Source organism: Eutrigla gurnardus (genome assembly GCF_963514095.1).
Source record: "Eutrigla gurnardus genome assembly, chromosome: 18".
In the NCBI taxonomy this organism is placed as follows: Eukaryota; Metazoa; Chordata; class Actinopteri; order Perciformes; family Triglidae; genus Eutrigla; species Eutrigla gurnardus.
In genome coordinates this window covers 2,715,811-2,735,625 of record NC_139929.1, presented here as the reverse complement: position 1 = coordinate 2,735,625, position 19,815 = coordinate 2,715,811, and the positions used below count along the sequence as shown (strand labels likewise).

The 19,815-nt window shown below is 45.5% G+C and overlaps 1 protein-coding gene across 1 annotated transcript in view; it reads right to left on the bottom strand.

The window, feature by feature from the left end:
• Window positions 1-283: 283 nt before the first annotated feature.
• eya1 (EYA transcriptional coactivator and phosphatase 1) overlaps window positions 284-19,815 on the bottom strand; it is a gene marked incomplete at its 5' end in the record, with an annotated part of 27,844 nt that continues 8,312 nt past the window's right edge. The window contains 10 exons of the mRNA XM_084033648.1: window positions 284-2,319; window positions 3,808-3,908; window positions 4,526-4,647; window positions 4,811-4,925; window positions 5,109-5,269; window positions 5,736-5,794; window positions 14,425-14,514; window positions 17,664-17,747; window positions 18,445-18,587; window positions 19,564-19,757. Coding sequence (XP_083889774.1) covers window positions 2,239-2,319; window positions 3,808-3,908; window positions 4,526-4,647; window positions 4,811-4,925; window positions 5,109-5,269; window positions 5,736-5,794; window positions 14,425-14,514; window positions 17,664-17,747; window positions 18,445-18,587; window positions 19,564-19,757 — 1,150 coding nt within the window. The 3' untranslated portion in view covers window positions 284-2,238. The remainder of the gene's footprint in view (window positions 2,320-3,807; window positions 3,909-4,525; window positions 4,648-4,810; window positions 4,926-5,108; window positions 5,270-5,735; window positions 5,795-14,424; window positions 14,515-17,663; window positions 17,748-18,444; window positions 18,588-19,563; window positions 19,758-19,815) is intronic.

Sequence of the window (19,815 nt, the reverse complement as noted above, 5' to 3'; positions counted from 1 at the left end):
GATCAGCTATTGTGCAGATTTAACAGGATGTCAATGGGGAGGGTGGGGGGGGGGGGGGGGGTGTTGATGCTGTTTGGTCTAGACTCGCATCAGATCCAGTTTCTGTTTGCTTCCTGGTCGGATTAGCGGCGGAGGCCTGTGACATCACTCTGGACACTGGGGCAGATAGTAATGGTATTCCAGTATTATTAGCACACACAATGGCACACAGACACAAGTATTTTTAATGTCCTAAATGTATTAAAGTTGTCGTTTTAAATAAAACAAATCAGATGGTAACATGTGACAGTTCACAAATCAGTTTTTATTAATTTAAACACAATCAAATAATAATGTCAAAAAAACATCTGTACACATATTTTTGCAGACACAACAATCTTTTGCATTTCACAATGAGGCCCATGTAGTGTAAAGTATTTCCAGTTTGCATTTATGATTGCAACATAATAATAAAAAAAGAAAAAGAAGCGTGCTGTATGAATCTATAAAAACATTTCCCTCTAGTTACCTACCATTACCTTGATCTAGCAGCAATATGTAGATACGGAGAAGGTGTTTTTGAGAAGGTGGGGGGGGGGGAGGGATCTAAATTGAAATGTAAAAGGCTGACAGTAATCATGTGCAAAGGAGGGGAAAATTAGAAACACAATGAATGGGTTTCCGTTTAAGAAATTCACAGTCGATAGCACATGTATGTTCACGAACCCCTCGAAGTTAGTGGCTTTACGATGTAGGAGTGTTACCAAGAAAAGGGCTTTTCCAACTATTTGAAAGAGGGGACAGGGTTGTGTTAAGTCCAAATAAAAACACTACATCATACAAAATTACGCTTGCTGTACAAGAGTTGTTATAGCACTTGTATAAAAGAGAATAAAACCTATTCAAGCACGCTTTTTTCTTTCAAATCTTGGATTTTTCTTCAAATTTGTGGAAGGAAAATCTGAATTAGGTTTGCTTCCAGGTAGATGGGGTCAGGGCTGCAAGCTGGTGAAAGTTGTGAGCTTCCTTTTCTGAATAACTAAAAAAAAATAACCTTTAAAATCTGACTTGCAGTAGAGGAGAGCTGTTACGCTGTATAACCATGTATAACCATGTGACTGACGTTTCCTGCGAGGACGAGAAACATCACAGAATCAAGGTCATTGACACTTGACATCCATGCTTTTGGTCTTGACAAAAAAAAACAAAAACAATTTATCACAAAATCCCATTATCTACATATTCGTTTACTGAACAAAACTTGAACACATCAACACTTTTTCCAGGCGTCGCACAAGCTTGTATGCGATGGGATGCCTTTTTATTATTATTATTATTATTTATTTTTTTTACTTCAATGAAAAAAAAAAAGCATTGCCACCTTTTCAAGAGCACGTACCTAAATGAATATAGGAAGGAATAGTCCAGTGATTACAAACTTACACACACACAAAAAAAGATTTCCTCTATACACGATTGTCTCAGCATTTGTAAATAAAGTTTTTTGTAATTTTCTTAAATTATTAGAAAACTCCTTTTTGTTGTTGTTGTTTGTTTCTTCCATAAACGTTTCCCGTGGTGTGAATCAATAGGACTTTGTAAAAAGGGTCTTTTTTTTTGTCGTCGAGGTAACGTTTTTCTCGGCGGCGGCCGCGATCGCAAAAAAGTCTCCCGTTCATAAATAACAAGCACAGGACGCCCCAGGTCCTGTCTGTCTGTCCCACGGCTCCGGAGAGAGACAGACGGGGAAGGAACAGCGAGACAAGGAAGTGAAGAGCTAAGAGGGAGGGGGGGTGTCACCACCAGTAGTCGTGGAGTTCTGTGGCGGCGGCGGCCATCAGTAGCTCGGCTCTCCACACAGGTGTGAACCCTGACAGGGTCCCGGCACAAACAGGGGGGCCGTAAAACACTTTGACAGCTTCAGAAAGCGGCCAATTCACAGTAACCAGGGCGAGCAGCTGCAGCGCCGTAAATTCACCTCTCTCCCTTCGCTTCCACAGAAAAAAAAAAAAAAAAAAAAAAAGTTTAGGGTTAAGACGAAGTGTGACCATATGTCAGCACATTAACCGTGTGCTCAGCCTTTTTTTTTTCTCCTCTTCGTTTTCTTCCTTGTGGAGTGGAAGACAGACGCCAGGCAGCACAGTTGGGGGGTGGGGGGGGTCTTTGCTGAGCTGCCGGGTCCGGGTCAAGCGTGGGACGGGTCCGGAGGGCGAAGGTGAAAGGTTGCAGGGCGTGCTCAAGGCGGAGCAGGGTGCAGTGCTACAAGTACTCCAGGTCTAGAGCGTGGTGGAGGGCCATGAGGTCTGAATGGCTGGAGATCCTCCAGAAGGGCATGTTGTGCTGAAAAAAAAAAAAGTTTGATTTACTAAAAAAATTTCATACATTCTAGTCATTTTAGGGCTGAAATTGGGGAATTTATTGACAAGTAGATTCATCAAAGAAAAATAGATTCTTTATTTTCTAAAGCATTTAAAGATGTGACCTTGGGTTAATGTGAAGGGCCTTTCCCCTTATTAAAAGCAGCCAATACGTTCATTAATAATGTAAACCTGCTTCTTTCTCCTGCATCATCACAAAGCTTTTTAAACCAGCAGACTCATCCAGCATCCGTCCTCCTCAGAAATAATAAAAGTCTCTTCTGAATGAACCCTCCTGCGTTTTGTGACGGACAGAGAGGGGAGAAGAAACCCGAGTCGCAGAGAATGAAAGGAGCTTGTCAGGTAGAGTCCTCGACTCCTCAGTGTGTGGAGCCCATTACCCCCCCCTTATCAAAGGTATGGCCTCTCCCAGGCATATGTTCCGCTTAGGAGAGCCTGCACTGACCCTTAAAAAGCTCTTTGCTTTTTGTTTTGTAAATCGTCTCTGCTTTTAAGTTTAAAAGCCGAGAGATCTCTATCTCCGCCTGCACTCCCAGGCGACGGTAATAACTGAAGAACTGTTTCAGTGGACGGAGTCTTTCTTGGACATTTGCTTTTGTAGTTCCACGCCGTGTCACGTCTGATGTGCGGGGGTGAGGTTGTTGTGTTATTTCACGTCCCCTCTGATGTTGACACAGAAACCTTTTACCACATTGGCGTGTCGTGGGACCCTTCCATCAACGTCAGAATATTCACAATCATCCCTCCAGACTGTATTCCCAGTGTGTGTGTGTGTGTTCACTTTAATATAGGAGCTATTGCTTTCCATGCTTCTCTGGGGTAAAGGTTGCAAACTTCTAATCTAATCCGCCGCCTTAATCGCTCTCCGCCCGTCCTCACGCTATGCGGCTCGTTGTTTACAGAGAAACAGGTGAAAAAGGAGCTGGAGGCTTTTTCTTTTTTTTTTAAACCGCCAGAGAAATAATCGCTAATGAATATGTTACGTTACATCCCGAACTTGGCAAGAAAATGCCGAATGCACAACATTCGCGGAGCAAGCACCGACAGGTGAGGGTTCATCTGAGAGAGACGCCGCCGCCGCTTTTTAAATATTCCATCCACAATGATTGACTCCTTTATGTGTGCTCTGTTTACAATGAGGCTACACGCACGGCATTCACGCTGCTCGGAGAGCCGGGATATATAATTATGCCACCCCCCCCTGCTCTGTGAACCTGAGATGGCGGAGGAAGAGCACTGATTACACACTACAGACTTTCCCTCTTGTGCTCGGGACGCCCTATAAGAGGATAAACGAATGAAAGCAAACTGTTGAGGAGGAGAGAGCCGGAGCGCTGATTCTTCCCTTTTTTCTTTGGGGGGGAAAAGTATGGCAAGTATGTTTTGTGTTTCTGCAAGCATTCATAATGAACTCCTGACCTCACTCTATTATTCCACCCAGACTTCTTACCTTTTTGGAGCCTTGCTCCTCTTCCACACCGTCTCCGACAACAATGTAAACAACTTTCCTCCCGAACCTTTGAATTACTCTCTCGAAGCAGCTCTCCTTCCCTGCAGGGGGGAGTGGATGTTAGAGGCGATGCAAACAGACACAAAAACACAACTCCTCTATTAAAAACACTTAGAGCTCGGCGATGGGACGTGATGAAGATCAGCCGCTCAGATAAAGTCATTTACTTTCTTAAATCAGTTAAAGTCACTCTTGCATGCCGTCTGGTGAGGAGGACTAGAGCGTTAACTCGGCCCCGAGTCTGCGCTGACAGGCATGAGAGCGGTGCCGGGAGTGAAGCTTGATGTTTATTTTGCATTTTGAAACAGTGAAGAAGGGGGGGAGGAAGGGAGGAAGAGGGGTGGTGGTGGTGGAGGAGGGAGGGGGGGGTCTTGTTGCTGTGGAATGACATAAATGTGCAGAAGTGGTTTCATATGCAGAGACTGAACAGGAGAGGCCTAGGGAGGCCCAGTGCAGGCCCAGCTCCAGGAAAATAATCCCAGGCTGATTAGGCCTATTCCTTCACAGAAGAACATCAACCCTCTCCGGTGACCGAGTCTCCCACCCCGTCCACGCCTTCCGTCCTGTCACTTTACGCAGCACGTGTAGCCTTAACCTTTTTTTTTTTGGTTTTAGGCTAAAATCAACAAGCAAAGAGGATTCAAATCATTTCTTTTACCTATTTTGGTTGCGCTATAAATATTCTCGATAGGAAAGACGATGCCGAGGCCGTAGAGGAGGACCTTGGCCAGGGCGGGGATGAGCTGCGTGGTGGTCACCAGGATGTTCACGCAGTTTGACCTGCAAGAAGAGGAGGAGGAGATGACGTCACTGTGAATCACAACTAAAGGAAACACTCAGATGAGAGGCTGGGAATACGGCGTCTATGACTTATTTACACCACATGCGAGTGTATGTGTGTGCGGTGTGGGAGCGGGTACAGCTTTCCTCACTGGAGTCCTACCTTGAGTGGATTAATGTTAGTGCTTTCAGTGCCAGTGTTAACCAGGAGTCCGTCAAGGCTTCAATTTCTGCTCGCAATTGCAACCAGGCTTCCCTTTTGGCCGGGCCCAGCAGACCTGAAAACGCAAAGGGGGAACATTGTTTGTGTTGGACCAGCCCTCTCTCCGAATACCACCACTTTCTTTTTTTTTTATAAATGCATCCTGACCCGAGTGGTGTGGCATGCGGGCTTCGAGAACACTCTTACAGAAAACGAGTCTGCAAACACATTTCTGCTCCGAGAGACAGACGAGGATTACCTCCGACGTTATTTTTGTAGGTGGTGTAGATTTCTTTTACTCGTCTGTAGCGGAAGGCCAGTTTTCTCATCCAGTCCACGCCGCCTCGCACGCCCGTGGCCAGGCACAGGTTGGCGCTGGTCGCCGCCGCGTGGAAACCGTCGGCGCCGAAGTTGTACGTACTGAAGGTGGAAAAAGGGAGAGTCAGCATCAAACATCTACGACATCTAGACCTTCAACGTTTTCAGGCAGAGGACCCCCTATTACATATCGTACAATGTTCCTTATTAAACAATAATAATGTGTAGTGCAGCCTATAGTTCCATGTATAACAGTACTTTGTAGTGATGGATGGATACGATGCCAAGCCATTACAACAATAATTCATATTTTTCTTATTATATTATATTTTATCACAATTTCTCTATATTAAACAAACAGGAAGGTTTATATTTACTTAATATAGGTTGTATTCATGTTAAGGTGGATTTTTCGACACATTTAACATTTTTGGAAGAAAAAATTTGAACTCTGAAATCATTTCTGGGATTCCTGCAGTAACTCTGCGGACCACTAGGGGTCCCGGACCCTCTGTTGAAGATCTCTGGTCCAGACTAGAAGAGGAAATGAAAGTGTACTGTGTTGTACCTCAGATCCTGGCCGTTGTCGTCGGAGGAGACGTCGTCGATGTGGACCTGGTCGCATTCCTGGAAGACACAAAACAGAGACTTCTGGGTAATGGAGGATTCTCTAAAGAGAGGTTTCTTTTCTTGGGAAACACCTCATTCTTAATCCTCTTGGCCTTGACTTTCTCTTTACATCACTTTGTTTCTTCCCCTCAAACTCAAAAAATCATCATCAGTCTGAGAAGAACGACGGCGTTTTAGAGCCACTGTAGGAAAAAATAATAATAACGGAGCCGAGAGAGAACTTCCCATGAATGTACGCATTTATTGTTCTAATTAATACATCATGTGTGACCTGAAGCCTCGTTTAGATCCTTAGGGTGACGATGTTGATGGTTGTTTTTATGCATATGAGGCCAAATTGTCATCTTATGGGTGTTTATTGATCGGGGCGGTTGGGCTAAGATGCTAGCGGTAGCTTTCACTTGTTGTCATGGCAACAAGTGTCATTTTTTCCCCTATACTGGCTCTAAAACGCCGTATTAGACACTACAGGGGTCCAAAGATATGCACAACCTGCAGACATAATGAATTAAATCTCAATCCAGAACTCTAAACATTCAAACAGCGACGTCTTCGAGCTCTGATACGTCGACATACAGTGGAAGGATGCATGCAAACGTCTAAAAGCGCCTCACGGCACTCGCGGCGTCCGTTTCTGTGCATCTCTGAACACATGTGCGGCCCTCTATCTGGCCCCCACCCTGTTTTGGGGGTCGCCCCGGATCCTCTTTGGAGGGCGGAGGCATTTCTGCAGCTCTGCACTGATTCAGCCGGTACCAAGTAACACAATCCAGACTTTCTGGCAAATGTAACCTACTAGAAAAATTGAACCTGATGCTAACCGCCAATGAAATTATGACCTCTGATTGCTGCTGCGCCACACACCAACACGGGCCCCGGGGCCCCGTCGGCCAGCCAGCCAGCCAGCCGGCCGGCCGGCAAAGAGAAGGAAGAGAAAGCAAAAGAAAAAAAAAATCTGTTATTAGTTTTCCATTTATAGGCGAGCTCTGGAGCGCTCTCTCTCTCTCCGCCCCCCCTTCTGGTCCCGGCTCTGAAACATGAGGGAGTCCTGCTTTGGCATTCAGATCAACACATTTCAGAGAGACGAGCACAAGATTCTTTTTTTCTTTTTTCTTTGCTAAAAAACTCAGCAATTTCGCCGACGGGAGGCTGAGCGATAGCCTCGTTAAGAGCAAAAGGCTTTGAAAGCAACGTGACGTCAAGCTCTCAATTTGTTTCAGTCAGCTCGAATCTAGAACCAATAACAAGAAAGCGGATTTGATATCTCCACCAAGGAATTTCTCTGGAAAACCGACAAAATGTGTCGTTTCCACTGCCAAAGAAATGGTTAGCCTCACCTGTTTAAAGTTATGTGAGAAATAATAATTTCTCATGTAAATTGAAACTTGAGGGAACGAGAATTCACGGATGAATTTTTCTTTTCTTTTTTTAAGCTTTTTAATTAAGTTTCATCCGGCTGTTAAGACACCAAAACACAGAAAGGACTTCCTTGTTTTAAGTTAATCTAACGGAGGCCAAACGCTGACGTTATTGCATTCCTCTCTAATGCTGGAGCAGGGTAAGGGTAAGGGCTTTGGACTGTAAACCTTTTTTATTTTACTGGTTCCCCTCTGAACAAATTTTTCATCTTCCTGGATTTGTGGGGGAAAGGGAGGGGGAGGGGGAGGGGGGGTGGGGGGGGGGCGAGGTGAAGAGAAACTCAAACCAGCTGTTCTTTAACAGAATTAAAATCTTGACCCCCCAACCCCTGCTCTAATGCAGCCATTCTCTCGCCAAGCCTCTCCCAGCAAGCCCCGAGATCCAAAGAGGAAAAGACTTTGACCCCGTGACCCCCCCACCCCCCCATCTCCCCTCCTCTCCGGGGCTCCGGCACCCCGATAAAAGGGGGTGGAAGGGTAGCGAGGAAGAGGGGTAAAAAAAAAAGAGAGAGTGACCTCACATGGAGCGCCGCGTTCCAGAAGATGGACTGCCAATTGGAGACGGCGTGCAGGCGAGGGGGGGGGGGGGGGGTCAGCTCTGCTGGTCTAATCTGTTTCCAGACACTCACCAGCGGATCTTTAATAGTCGAAGAAAGCAGCAATTTGTCCCGGCCGGGAAGATCTGCTGCCAACAAACTTGTGGATAATTTATGTTTGAAAATTATCCTCCCATTCTTTTTTTTTTTTTTGTCCTCAGAAGGAAACCTAAGCCAGAAGTATGGCTGCTGCTTAATTCCTTCGGCAGCAGAGCATGTGTGTGTTTGTTTGGGGGGAAACACAACAAGGTGAAGCCTTCCTTCAAAGTGACCGGGATTCTTCCATTATCCATAACGACCTGCTGATGAATCACAATCAGCAGAGCAGCGGCTCGCCGTATCATTGCCTAATTGGGCGCCGTCTCCCGGTGCGTCGTGTGATGATGTCAGATTCCTCGTGTTTATATCATAACAGCTATATATTACTCAGCGTGTTAATTATGGGGCGTCTGGGTAATTAGACCTAACTGTAGCCATCAGCATCGCCGCCTGATTAGGAATGATTTTCCAAAAATCCTAATAATAAACGTGTCAAACCTCCCAAAAAAATGAAAATCATTAAATAAAATTCCAAAAACGGCCAGGAAAAATACACCCTCCCATTCCTTTGTTTCTTCAGTAAATATAATAATGATGCATTAACAGCTGTGCTGGAGACCTCCAGATAGAGAGGGGAAAAAAGGGGAGGGGTTTGTTGGAAGAATGACTCCCCAACAATTACTGTTCCCCAGCTGGGTGCTGGCATAAACCTCTGCACCGGCTTCCTGCGAGGGACCGGGGGGGTTGTGGGTAATGTCGTACAGTAACCCCTTACACGTACTCATTAGGAGGCACTTGAAGGCCTCGTAAACACCACGGAGCCGTGGACGCCGCAGGTTCAAGTCAGTTAAAGTACAGTCGTATAGCCGCGGTGGAGCAGGACGGAAAGAAAAGGGGAGGTTATCAGTTTGGTGATAAAGCAGCTCATACTTATATACAAATAATATTTTATCTTTTAAATCATTGCTGAAGATGAAAATAACACTATTATTTAACAACAGGATGACGCACCTCCAACATGGTGGCACACGGAGATGTTTTTTCCGAGAAACCTTTTGAATTGCGTCTTTTTTCCGTCGACGGGCCTCACTCTCTCCCCGTTCTCTCCCCTCACACAAGCAAACATCTCTCTCTCTCTCTCTCTCTCTAAAACCTACAATCAGTGCTAACTCGCTCCAGATGTTCCTACTGTACTCGGGAGTGAAGAACCTCCACCAGAAGCCGTCGCAATTACTCCTTACGCAAACACCAACGTCTTTCTGTTCAATTCACCTTTTATATATATATCCAAGAAACGGTGTTTATCTGAGCAGGAAAGAAGGAGAAGGAGAATAAAAAGGAAGGAGAAGAAGAAGATGAAGAAGAAGAAGAAGCAGAATAAAAAGGAAGAAGAAGAAGATGATTCCATCTCTGTCTGCTGAGAACTGCTCTCCAGAGCCGAGGAGGCTATCAGAGCTCCCTTTGTTCACTTGGCATCTGTCATTAAGCAATCAGCGATGACGGCCCGAGTCTTCCTGTAGCTGGAAAGAGCTCAGAGTGGTGACTGCAACAGTCAGAGGTAAGGGGGGGGGAGGCGAGGGAGGGGGGGAGTCAACAATGCATGTTACCAAAAAAACCCAGAAAGGACCACGGCGTCTAATCTAACACGTAGACCTGCTTCTCCCATGAAGGTCTAGGTCACCAGCGTTTAGACAGTGTCCACTTATTGGATGTGAGCTAGCAGCCCCCCCCCCCCCTCTCCTCTCTCATCCTCTATCTCAGGTGAGCTCAGGTGGGGGGTCACAAACCCACAGTGTGAGCGATAACAGCCGTCATCACAGCATTCCTGGTGACCCTACAGGCTAATGCCATGTGAAAAGGGCTCATCCATGGTTCGCAGGTTCTCAATACCGCCACTCCACCGGCAGTGCCTGTCATCCCCCCCCCCACCAACACAACGGTCTGTGACCCCCAGCAACTTCCTCCTCCGTTCCCACCACATGCACCCCCCCAGTCTGGGGGAGTGGGGGGGAGGAGGGGGTTGTGATTACCTGGGGGTCAAACACAGGATGTGGGTAACAAAGGGAGTTCTTTCACTTCATTCCAATGCTTGAACAGCGGCGGGATTCAAACAGCCAAACAAAGCACAGGTACGGATGGAGATATGCTGTTTCACAAAAAACATCTAAAGAATCACACCATCGGGAAGGAGAAGGAGTATCCGCTACGCTGTATGTCTGGAAAAAAACGTGATGAAAATGAATAATAAATTAATTATGCGTGATGGATGAACTGCTTCTCATTATTTTTCCTATTTTTTTTTTCAGGTCCAAACCGCACCTCAAGGAGAGCGACGTTTTAAATGTAATATCGGATATCAGTCCCTTTTTCCTCCTTCGCAAAACAAACGAATCCTCAGAGAAGAACGGTGGATTCTGGTCGGGCAGGTGCTCTTTAAATCTTAAATATCATCATTTATCACCAGACAGTAATGTTAGATTTAAAACGCTGTTAGGCTGGAAAAGAGTGGCTTTGAATGAAAGTCTTTATCCAAAAACACACCGGTGGCTCCGACCTCGAGACCTGATGGAGTTATATATAAATACACTAAATAGGAATAAACGTCAATTGCTTTATTATTTATTATCATTATTATTTCATTACTTTATTGTTTCAACACTTTGTCACTTTATATCATTTGTTCTTTGATTGTTTCTTTTAAAATGTATTTTATGTACGGAGTCCTTGAGTGAGCAGAAAGGCACCTTTAAATAAAATGTATTATTATTATTAATATTAAACAGAGGATTGTGCTGCAAAAGAAGGAACACGGTTTGACAGTTTCACAGCTCAGTGTTCTAGAAATATAAATAAAAAGCTACAGTGTTAATTAGTAACCGATCAACTGAATGAGCTAATTTCATGATTCAGCGACAAAAAAAACACCTTAAAAACACACCATGGAGGGGAAAACATCGTAAAGTCACCCCATTATGTGGAACGGGTGAGTAAATGGGATCTCGCTCTCCGCGGTGGCGAGGGGGGGGGGGGGGGGGGGGGGGATAAGACCAACAGAAACATGGCTCTGTGCTAACAGGCTAACAGGCTAACAGGCTAAGAGGCTCCGGAGGCCGTTTTCAGGTAACCATGCGTTTCACGGCATCTCTCATTAACGGGCGGCCCCTGGGTGAGAGTGACAGGAGGGGGGGTTCAAACTCCCGGGACCTATAAAAGGGCAGCCGGCACACGGTGTCACAGGGTTGTGTGTCACGAGTGTGTGTACAGTATGTGTGTGTGTGTGTGTGTGTGTGTGTGTGTGTGTGTGAGGACCCGCTGAACTAATTTAAAATGTTCCCACCTTTAGAGACCTCTCCCCTCTCTCTCTCCCTGTGAGTGGTTTGCCCCCGTGGCCTTTATCCTCCAGACGGGGGAGGGTTGTTTTCTCACCCAGAGGAAAGGGGGAGGGGGGGAGACGTACCCCATTCAGAGGGGGGGGGGGGAGGCCCCTGGTTCCCACATAATACAGCTCACCTATACAGTAATCTCACACCCCTGGAGTCCCGGCAGAGCTGTCAGTCTTCCCGGTGAGCTCGGCCTCAGTGGGCTTATTCGTTACTCACATCACTCTGGACCATCAATTAACTCAAAAATCCAACCTCCCCCATCACCCCCATCCCCTCCCCCCCATCACCCCCGCTGCTCGCGTGAAAAGCCAAGTTATTACATTTCTAAAAACCTAAAAAAAAAGTACAAAAAGTACTTAGTAGTTTGCTTTTGAATATATATCAATATATCTATTGCTGCTCGTTACTTAAACATTGATTTTGTATCATTTTTAGATTTATTTATAGATCTTTATGTTTATCGCTGCTGAAATACAGTTTCTTCTCTGAGAGGGAATTCATCCAGTGGAGATTACATCGATTGGGATCACGTTGCCTTCAAGTCGTTCCTAATACTTCCTTCAGTGAGAGCACTTCTGATGGTAAAACCAGACCAGACCCCCCCCCCCCTCCCCCTTCTTTAAAGGGCGATCGATAGAGGGAGAGAGAGAGGTTTGTGCAGCGTGGGTCGGGATGGGAAGTCATTTAGGGGGGGGGGGGGGGGGGGGGGGGGGACGCACCTTCAGATACCATCTCAGTAAGAGAAAAGAGAGAGAGAGCACTGATCCAGAAAGAGGTTAGGAGAGAGAGAGAGAGAGAGAGAGAGAGAGAGAGAGAGAGAGAGAGGTAGGGGGTGAAACTGATCCCTGTTGACCCCTTCGGCATGCCCTCTTTCTTTTTATGACTTTCCCTCTGAATCGTCACTCACCAGCTCCATCAACGACGTCCGTCCCTCCATTCACACACTCGCTCACGCACACTTGAACACACCACACACACACACACACACACACACACACACACACACACACACACACACACACACAAAGACTTCAGCGATATTATGCTTAATTGTGATATTTTTAACATTGTGCATTTAAAAAACGGGTTCTGGAGGGGCTGTATGGTGGAGTTATGAGTCCATATTTAATGTTCTTGTGCAGAGGAAGGCAGGACAACAGTGTTAAGATTAAGACTCACACACACACACACACACACACACACACACACACACACACACACACACACACACACACACACACACACACACACACACACACACACTAACTCCTGCACCTGTGATTCTGCACAGCCTCTGGGGGTCTCCCTTTATGGCTTAGACTAAATTAGATGGACCATATGCATTTCTGCACATGCTTAAATACATAACTGCTGCCGGCTACGGTATTTATAGTCGGGACTCTATTTAGCTCTCTATCTGAGATGGAAGGAGGGGGGGGGGGGGGGGGTAAATCAGCACAGAGAGAGAGGAAACACAACTGGTTAGGCATTGCTGAGAACTGGCACTTAACAGTCCCGGCTCCAGTTTAAGAGGAGAGATCAATACGCCTCCATGAGAACGTCGCTCCTCGTCTGCTGGGATTGTTAACGACGATCACGCCGGCGTTCTCTTTTTCCACCGCTGGACCGTCTAGAAAGCATTCTTCTGAGCCCGACCGCAACGCCGCCTATTCCTAGTCATAATATTAAATCTTAACGCTTTAAAGTGTCAAAACAAAATCTAATAATTTCGTTGCTGAGATAGTGCAGAAGAAATATATATATATATTTTTCAGAATAATTTCATAAAGCCCGAAGCTGAAAGCTGCTCAATTCGTCCGTGAACGGTTTCATCGCAACATGAAAAGAAATCAAAACACGGGACAGATGTTGGAGAGAAAACCACATTTAAAGCGTCGTCACAAACTGCCATTTTTTTTTTTTTTTTTCAAATGATTCGGGGTGCACATATTAAATGAAGTGCAGCTACAATGGATTCAGGGCATAAGGAAATATTTAGCCAGCCAATTAACTTTGATCAAGACGCAGCGTTGGAATCCCAGTCACCCGTCTGTCTGGAGGAACATTTCTTTCTCTTCTCCTTTTTTCCTCTCTTCTCCTTGTTGGATTCTTTGCTTCCCGTAGCCGAACATAGCGCTGAGTAATGAGACTTGGCAGAGCGGGCCGCGGATCTCTTCACACTTAAGTATCAAACAAAACATTTCCTCTACTGTGAGGTCAGCGTAAACGCAGGACGCCGAGGAAGAAAGAAAAAGCTGCTGGGTCAGTGGGATCGGATTCACTCCGAGAAACAAAAATCAGAGGATGACACAGAGCTGGTGTTGAAGGGAAACACTGAGATGTTTACTGATAGTTAAATCCGACGTCCGGATCTCTGATTGTCACAAACGCAGCACGATTCCCCCTGTAAATACAGTCTGAGCCGATAAGCATCCCTCTGGTGTTTTACGTCTCCCCAGGGTGAAGCAGACACTCCACTCAGACATCTCACTCCCCTTGATCCCTCTATCCCTGCCCCCCCCCCCAGGGGCAGATTTTACACTGTACATGAATCAAGGGTGGGGAGGCGTGGGAGGGGGAGATTTCACGCTGCGACGCTAGCGTCTGTGGCGTAGGTGGACAGCGACACCGAGCATCACACACACACAGAAACACTAGAGCTTGATAGATGGAGGCGCCCGCTATGGGAGTGGGAAGGAGGTGGAGGTGGTGGTGGTGGGGGGGTGATGGGGGTGAGGGGGCAGCAGGGCTGGTGACCCAGGAATGACGGAGACTGACAGCACATGTAAAATTCATGGTATCCCTTGGGCTCCAAAGGTAATACTTCACCACCGCGGGACTGATCGGTGAGAAACAGGCGCCGCCATGTCAAACAGTTGCTGCTGCTTTTAGGGAAATAATCCTCACACACACACACACACACACACACAGAGACACACACACACACAGAGAGACACACACACACACACACACACACACACACAGAGAGACACACACACACACACACACACACACACACACACACACAGAGACACACACAGAGACACACACACACACACACACACACAGAGACACACACACACACACACACACACACACACACACACACACACACACACACACACACACACACACACACACACACACACACTGAGCCACCGCTTAAAGAGGAGAAGCAACAACAGACTCACCTCCAAGTCGTTAAAGAATAGGTGTGTGTCGGCCAAGTTGAAGATCATCTCCTCCATCCTCAGGCCTAATGATACAGATGTAGGCGGATCCTGGAAAAACACACAAAAACACACATTTTCTAAATCTTTCTTGAGAAATACTGATGTATTTGTGAGGTATATTGCAGTATTTCACTGAGTCTGCCTAGCTGTGGGCTACAAATGTACAATGACAGATGGCTAATTGAGAAGAATATGATTGTATGGACCTGGAAATCGTAATAAAAAGAGAATTAAAAAAAGGAATACTGAGGTTAATCTTGTTCCTTTTGAAAGGGGGGTTAATGTGCAACAATAAATAACGCCGTTTCCCTCCGTAAATCACTCAATTAACACAGAATCCCCTTTAAATTCCTCGGCAGGCTTTTCCCCCCAATAAAAGAAGACATTAAGGTGGACTTGAAAGTTTCGGCCTCTCTTTACGACCCTCACAGACCAGAATAGTCATCAGACTTGCAGCAAAACCAACGCAGTTAAAAAAGCGACGTCTCTTCTCGGGTCGGGGTGGTCGGTTTGGAAGAGTCGGGGGGGTTAATAGGCCCTCATTCCCCACATACTTGTGCCGATGCATCATCCGAGGTGATTTAAAAAGCTTGTTTATTAATGCAAAATGGTTCCATGCAGCATTTGTAATTTCTCCCTTAAATCATGATCTCTGTCAGTCATGTGATACGTGCTGTAATGGTGATAGGGTTGCACTGTCGGTAAGATAATACCTGGAGAGGAGCACTGTAAATAATTAAAGGAGGCGGTGACAATGGGTTTTTTTCCGATGATTTGGCAAAAAGTAATTTCAGCTTAGATGTATAGGCTTTACTTTTCACATGCAGTGTCTTTATTTTAACCCTTAACGTTACCACGTTATAATTAATTAACTAACAGGCTTCCATTCTTTAACTTTTTTTAAAATCTTAAATCTTTAATCAACAGATGAAGCAAAGGATGAAGGGAGGGAGAGACAATGGCGGAAGGCAGCGGAGGAGGATTGTCTGCAGCTGGTTGAGTCGGCGTTTAAAAAGCCGGGATTACGGGGGTTAAACCACCTGAAGACACACCTGAGCCTTTCTGCTGATTAGCTGTCACGCCCCACAATGACAAACCACACAAGTAGATCTCAATCCACACTTCTCCAGACGCTTTCCTCCGCTTTTTCCCGGCTTTCCAATCGATCGGAAAATAATGAAGCCTCCTGCATCACCCGGCTACCATCCCTCCCAGCCTCTGCCTCGCCGTTGGCTGATTCAGCATTAAGGGGTTAATTTTGTGGGGGAAAAGAAGTCTCCGGCTCGGGTGAATCCCTTCCAATTAAATCTAAACAATCAGTCAGCGAGGGAGTTAAGAATACAAGCAGGCCAGAAGGCCAAAGTGCTGCTGCTGTCATTGCTCCGGCACCACCTGTCCCGAGATGTCAGTGCCATCCACGGGGGCGCCAAGTCCTCCACAACCCCCCCACCTCCCTCTGAGCCCCCTTTACCAATAACAACCCCCCATCCATCCCCACCCACTTTAAGCTCCAACGCTCCGGCCGGCCCCAGCAGCAGCACAGCTGGCCCCAGCCATCAGCTTTATGGGGGCGAGCTGCCTTGATGCCAATTAAAAAAAGAGCTGATAAGAGCAGCAGTGTGTTTGTATGTGTGTGTGTGAGGAGGGAGAAGAAGAAAAAAAAGAGTGAGAGACAGTGGGTGGGAGGTCACAGCGAGAGAGAAGGAAAGTGAGGATCACTCAGATATCACATCTATTTATAGCAGCGAGCAGGGGAAGCTGTTTAGTCACTTTTTTGTTTACGCCACTAGAGATGGAGGTGATTGACAAACCTTTAAAGTTGCTTTAATGTGAAAGTCTGCAGGTTAGAGTTCAGGAGGAAGAAGTGTTGGAGGGAAGGAGGGAACAAAAAAAAAAAAGAGAAAACAGAGAGGGACTCTAGCGGCTGTCACATCCTATATGAATTCTGACGGGACGGGCCCTTATGGAGTCAGGAGTGTTTCCTGTTTCAGAGGAGCACACTGGAGACCCTGTGTGTGTGTGTGTGTGTGTGTGTGTGTGTGTTGGGTCCCTCATCGCCCGAGCCACAGCTCCCTTAAGCCTCGGTCGGCCCTCTCTCTTTACCCAGCATGCCGGGCTGAGGAATAAAGTAAATAAACAGTGGAGGGGTCGCGGGGCAGAACCTCTTTCACCCCAAAAACAAAACACTGCCCCCATCAAACACCCCCTCATAGCAGAACAAAGGCCCGGAGCACGGGCCGCGGACACTAAGCTCTCTGACATACGAGCAGCAATATGTCTTTTTTTTTTTTTTAAACGTCAAAAACCAGACACCTCCACAGCCAAAACAAGCAGCGATTAGAAATGCTGTTCTCCCTCCCCGCCAAAATAAAATACATAACGATCATTAAAAAAAAAGCAGCTTTAAGATTCTATAGTTATTTATTATCTAAGCACTTTGAAGGCCTATAGAGGAGCAGGAGAGGCCTATATAAAACCATGAGAATAGGATTCTGCCTTGTTTCCCAAATTGTTTATTTTGAAAGTTTAAATTTAGAGAAGCAATTTACATGGAACAACAAATAGCAAAGCCTGGAAAAGTAAACTCTTAATCTTATGAGTGCACACAAGTGACACGGGATGGAAAAACAACCTCTCCTATAATATACCGTTAAGATTTATACATATATATATATATATGAATCCTAATTAAGTGGAGTCTTAGAGTTTTGACTGAACGCTGGTTTCCTGCCGGGGGTTCGGGAGGAGTGGGGGAGGAGGGGGGGGGGGGTCTCTCGGGAGATCCCCGTCTGAAAAGGATGGATTGAGAAGCACTTAATTAAACTAACAATGTGGCATTTTCTGAAGGAGAAAGGAACACTTAAGATGTGTCAATAGACATCCCGAGTGCAACTGTTGTGAGCCCCTACAGCTGACCCCCCCCCCCCCCCCCCCCCCCCACACACACACACACACACACACACACACACACACACACACACACACACACACACACACACAGCTCCGACAGCTGCACCGAGCAGTCAAATACTTGTCAGGCCTCATTGGACCTATTAAAAATAAAGAAACAATTATCTGTACATTGAGTTCTGCTCTATCTATCGGCCTGGTTTCCTCCCTCCTCCTCTTCCTCCTCCTCCTCCTCCTCCTTTTTTATTATTCATGCTCTTTTGCTGATAAAGTCTGATGTCACTCACCCGTCCATATCTGTTGGCGTAGGAACCCGTAAGCAAGGAATGGAAAACGATGATTGTTTCATCCAGGTCCCAGATGAAAACTCGCTAGAGGGGCAAAGAAAAGAGGTAAAATCAATGATGCACTCTGTAGACCTGCAAGGCGATCCTCCTGGTCAATAGGCCAGCAGGTTCAGGAGCCACAGGGACCAGGATCCATTTGCTTGGGTTGGTCACCGCAACAACCCCCCCCCAACCAATCCCCCCTCCTCTGCCCTTTACATTAAGACTAATCAATAGCGACAAACCAATTAACTAGATATGTTAACACGCCGTGATGTCAGCGATATAACGGGGCGCCCGTTAACCTCGTTAATATTCCTATTAATGAGTTTATTTTGACATACTGTCTCTCGCTGTTTCTACCTTTTTTTATTTATTTATTCACTGTAACGTGACCTTGGGTGTCCTAAAATAAAAAATATAATTATTATTTGGTGTCTATGGAGCTGCCATTGTGAGTCTATGCTGACTACAATATATATATTATTCACTCCGGCGATGACTCACTTAATCCCAGGCCCTTTGTTGTTTATTAACGAGCCAACAGGAGAACTTTATATATATGACGGCGTATATTCCAGGCCGCATCAATAATGCACTCATAGTTAAGGAATCAAACATTTAAGGAGTGTGAAGCCGAGCGCGGCAGCCATACAGTAAAAGTGGATTAGTGTCTCCGAGCGCCTCAGACAGGGGCGAGGCCGTCTGTCGCCACGGCAGCGGCGGGCTCAACCACCTTTACCTCAAGGTCGGAGTCGGGCGGCGGTGATGGGTTGTTGTTCCTCCTTCCCCGGCCACGTGACTTTCCATCCGAGGCCCGGCGCAATCGATCCGAATCTGAATCTTTAATGGGGGTTGATGGACTGTGGATGGTACTGTACTCTGCTGAGAGGAAGGAAAGGAGGGAGGAGGTATTAAAAAAGTAAATAAAAAGATGAGCTGTCATTTGCGGGGGGGGCGGACGGCTTCCTGGTACATTGTTAACGTTGGTCTACAGGTAAAAACATATCATAAATCATTTACTAAAAGCCATGGTGCTCCGCGCTGATTTAATCAAACCAAAGGTAATGGAGTGCACGTCGACTGGAAACAGCAGAGATGTCATTTATCTAAATGGAAATTATGTTTTATGTCTTTGATGTTGATGGATGACGATTTCAAATGGTCGTAAAACTGACTTATGAAGATACGATCAGCGCTCGATTGCCAGATGATGGATTCATGTCACATGACATTATGCAGCTTTTTCTTGCACTGATTTGGTTGAGGACAATTTATGGCCTTCAGCTCGTTGCTCTTCTTATCGGGAGTAACATATCTCATATTCAGATTGGGATAATGACTATTTTACACCGTTATATATGAGCTTTATGTAAATTAAACTGTGATAATGTAAAGAAGGGGCTTAGTTTCCTGCTGTCCCCCTGCAAACTTGATTTTATTTTATTTATTTTATTTATTTTATTTATTTTATTTATTTTATTTATTTTATATATTTATTTATTTATTTTATTTATTTTATATATTTATTTATTTATTTTATTTATTTATTTATTATTCATTTTATTTACGTATTTATTTTACTTATTTATTTATATATGTATGTATTATGTATATTTATTTAATTTACTTATTTATTATTTATTGTTATTTATTGTATTCATTTTATTTATTTTACTTATGTATTTTATATATTTATGTATTTTATATATTTATGCATTTTATTTATTTATTTTATTGTTGTTTGTCTTTTTCATATTTGTATGACATATTTTATGTCTTTGTATTCGAGGAAAATAAATATCCAATCATATCAAACGGGGTCTCACACTCAAACCCCCCCGTGGGTTTGATTCCTTACCTGCCGGGTTCTCGGCGAGGGTGGCCGGCTGGCTGGTGATGCCGATGGGCGGCTCCTGGAGGGTGTAGGTGGTGGTGGTGGAGGGCGTGCTGGGGCTGGTGTTGTTGCTCGTCATGTAGGGCGAGGTGTAGGGCGAGCTGTTGTAATACTGAGCGTACTGGCCCTGGCCGAAGGCCGGGATAGCTGGCGTAGTCCTGGTGAGGTAAACGGCAGCTCGTTTATGGAGATAATGCACGGAGAGACAAAGATTCG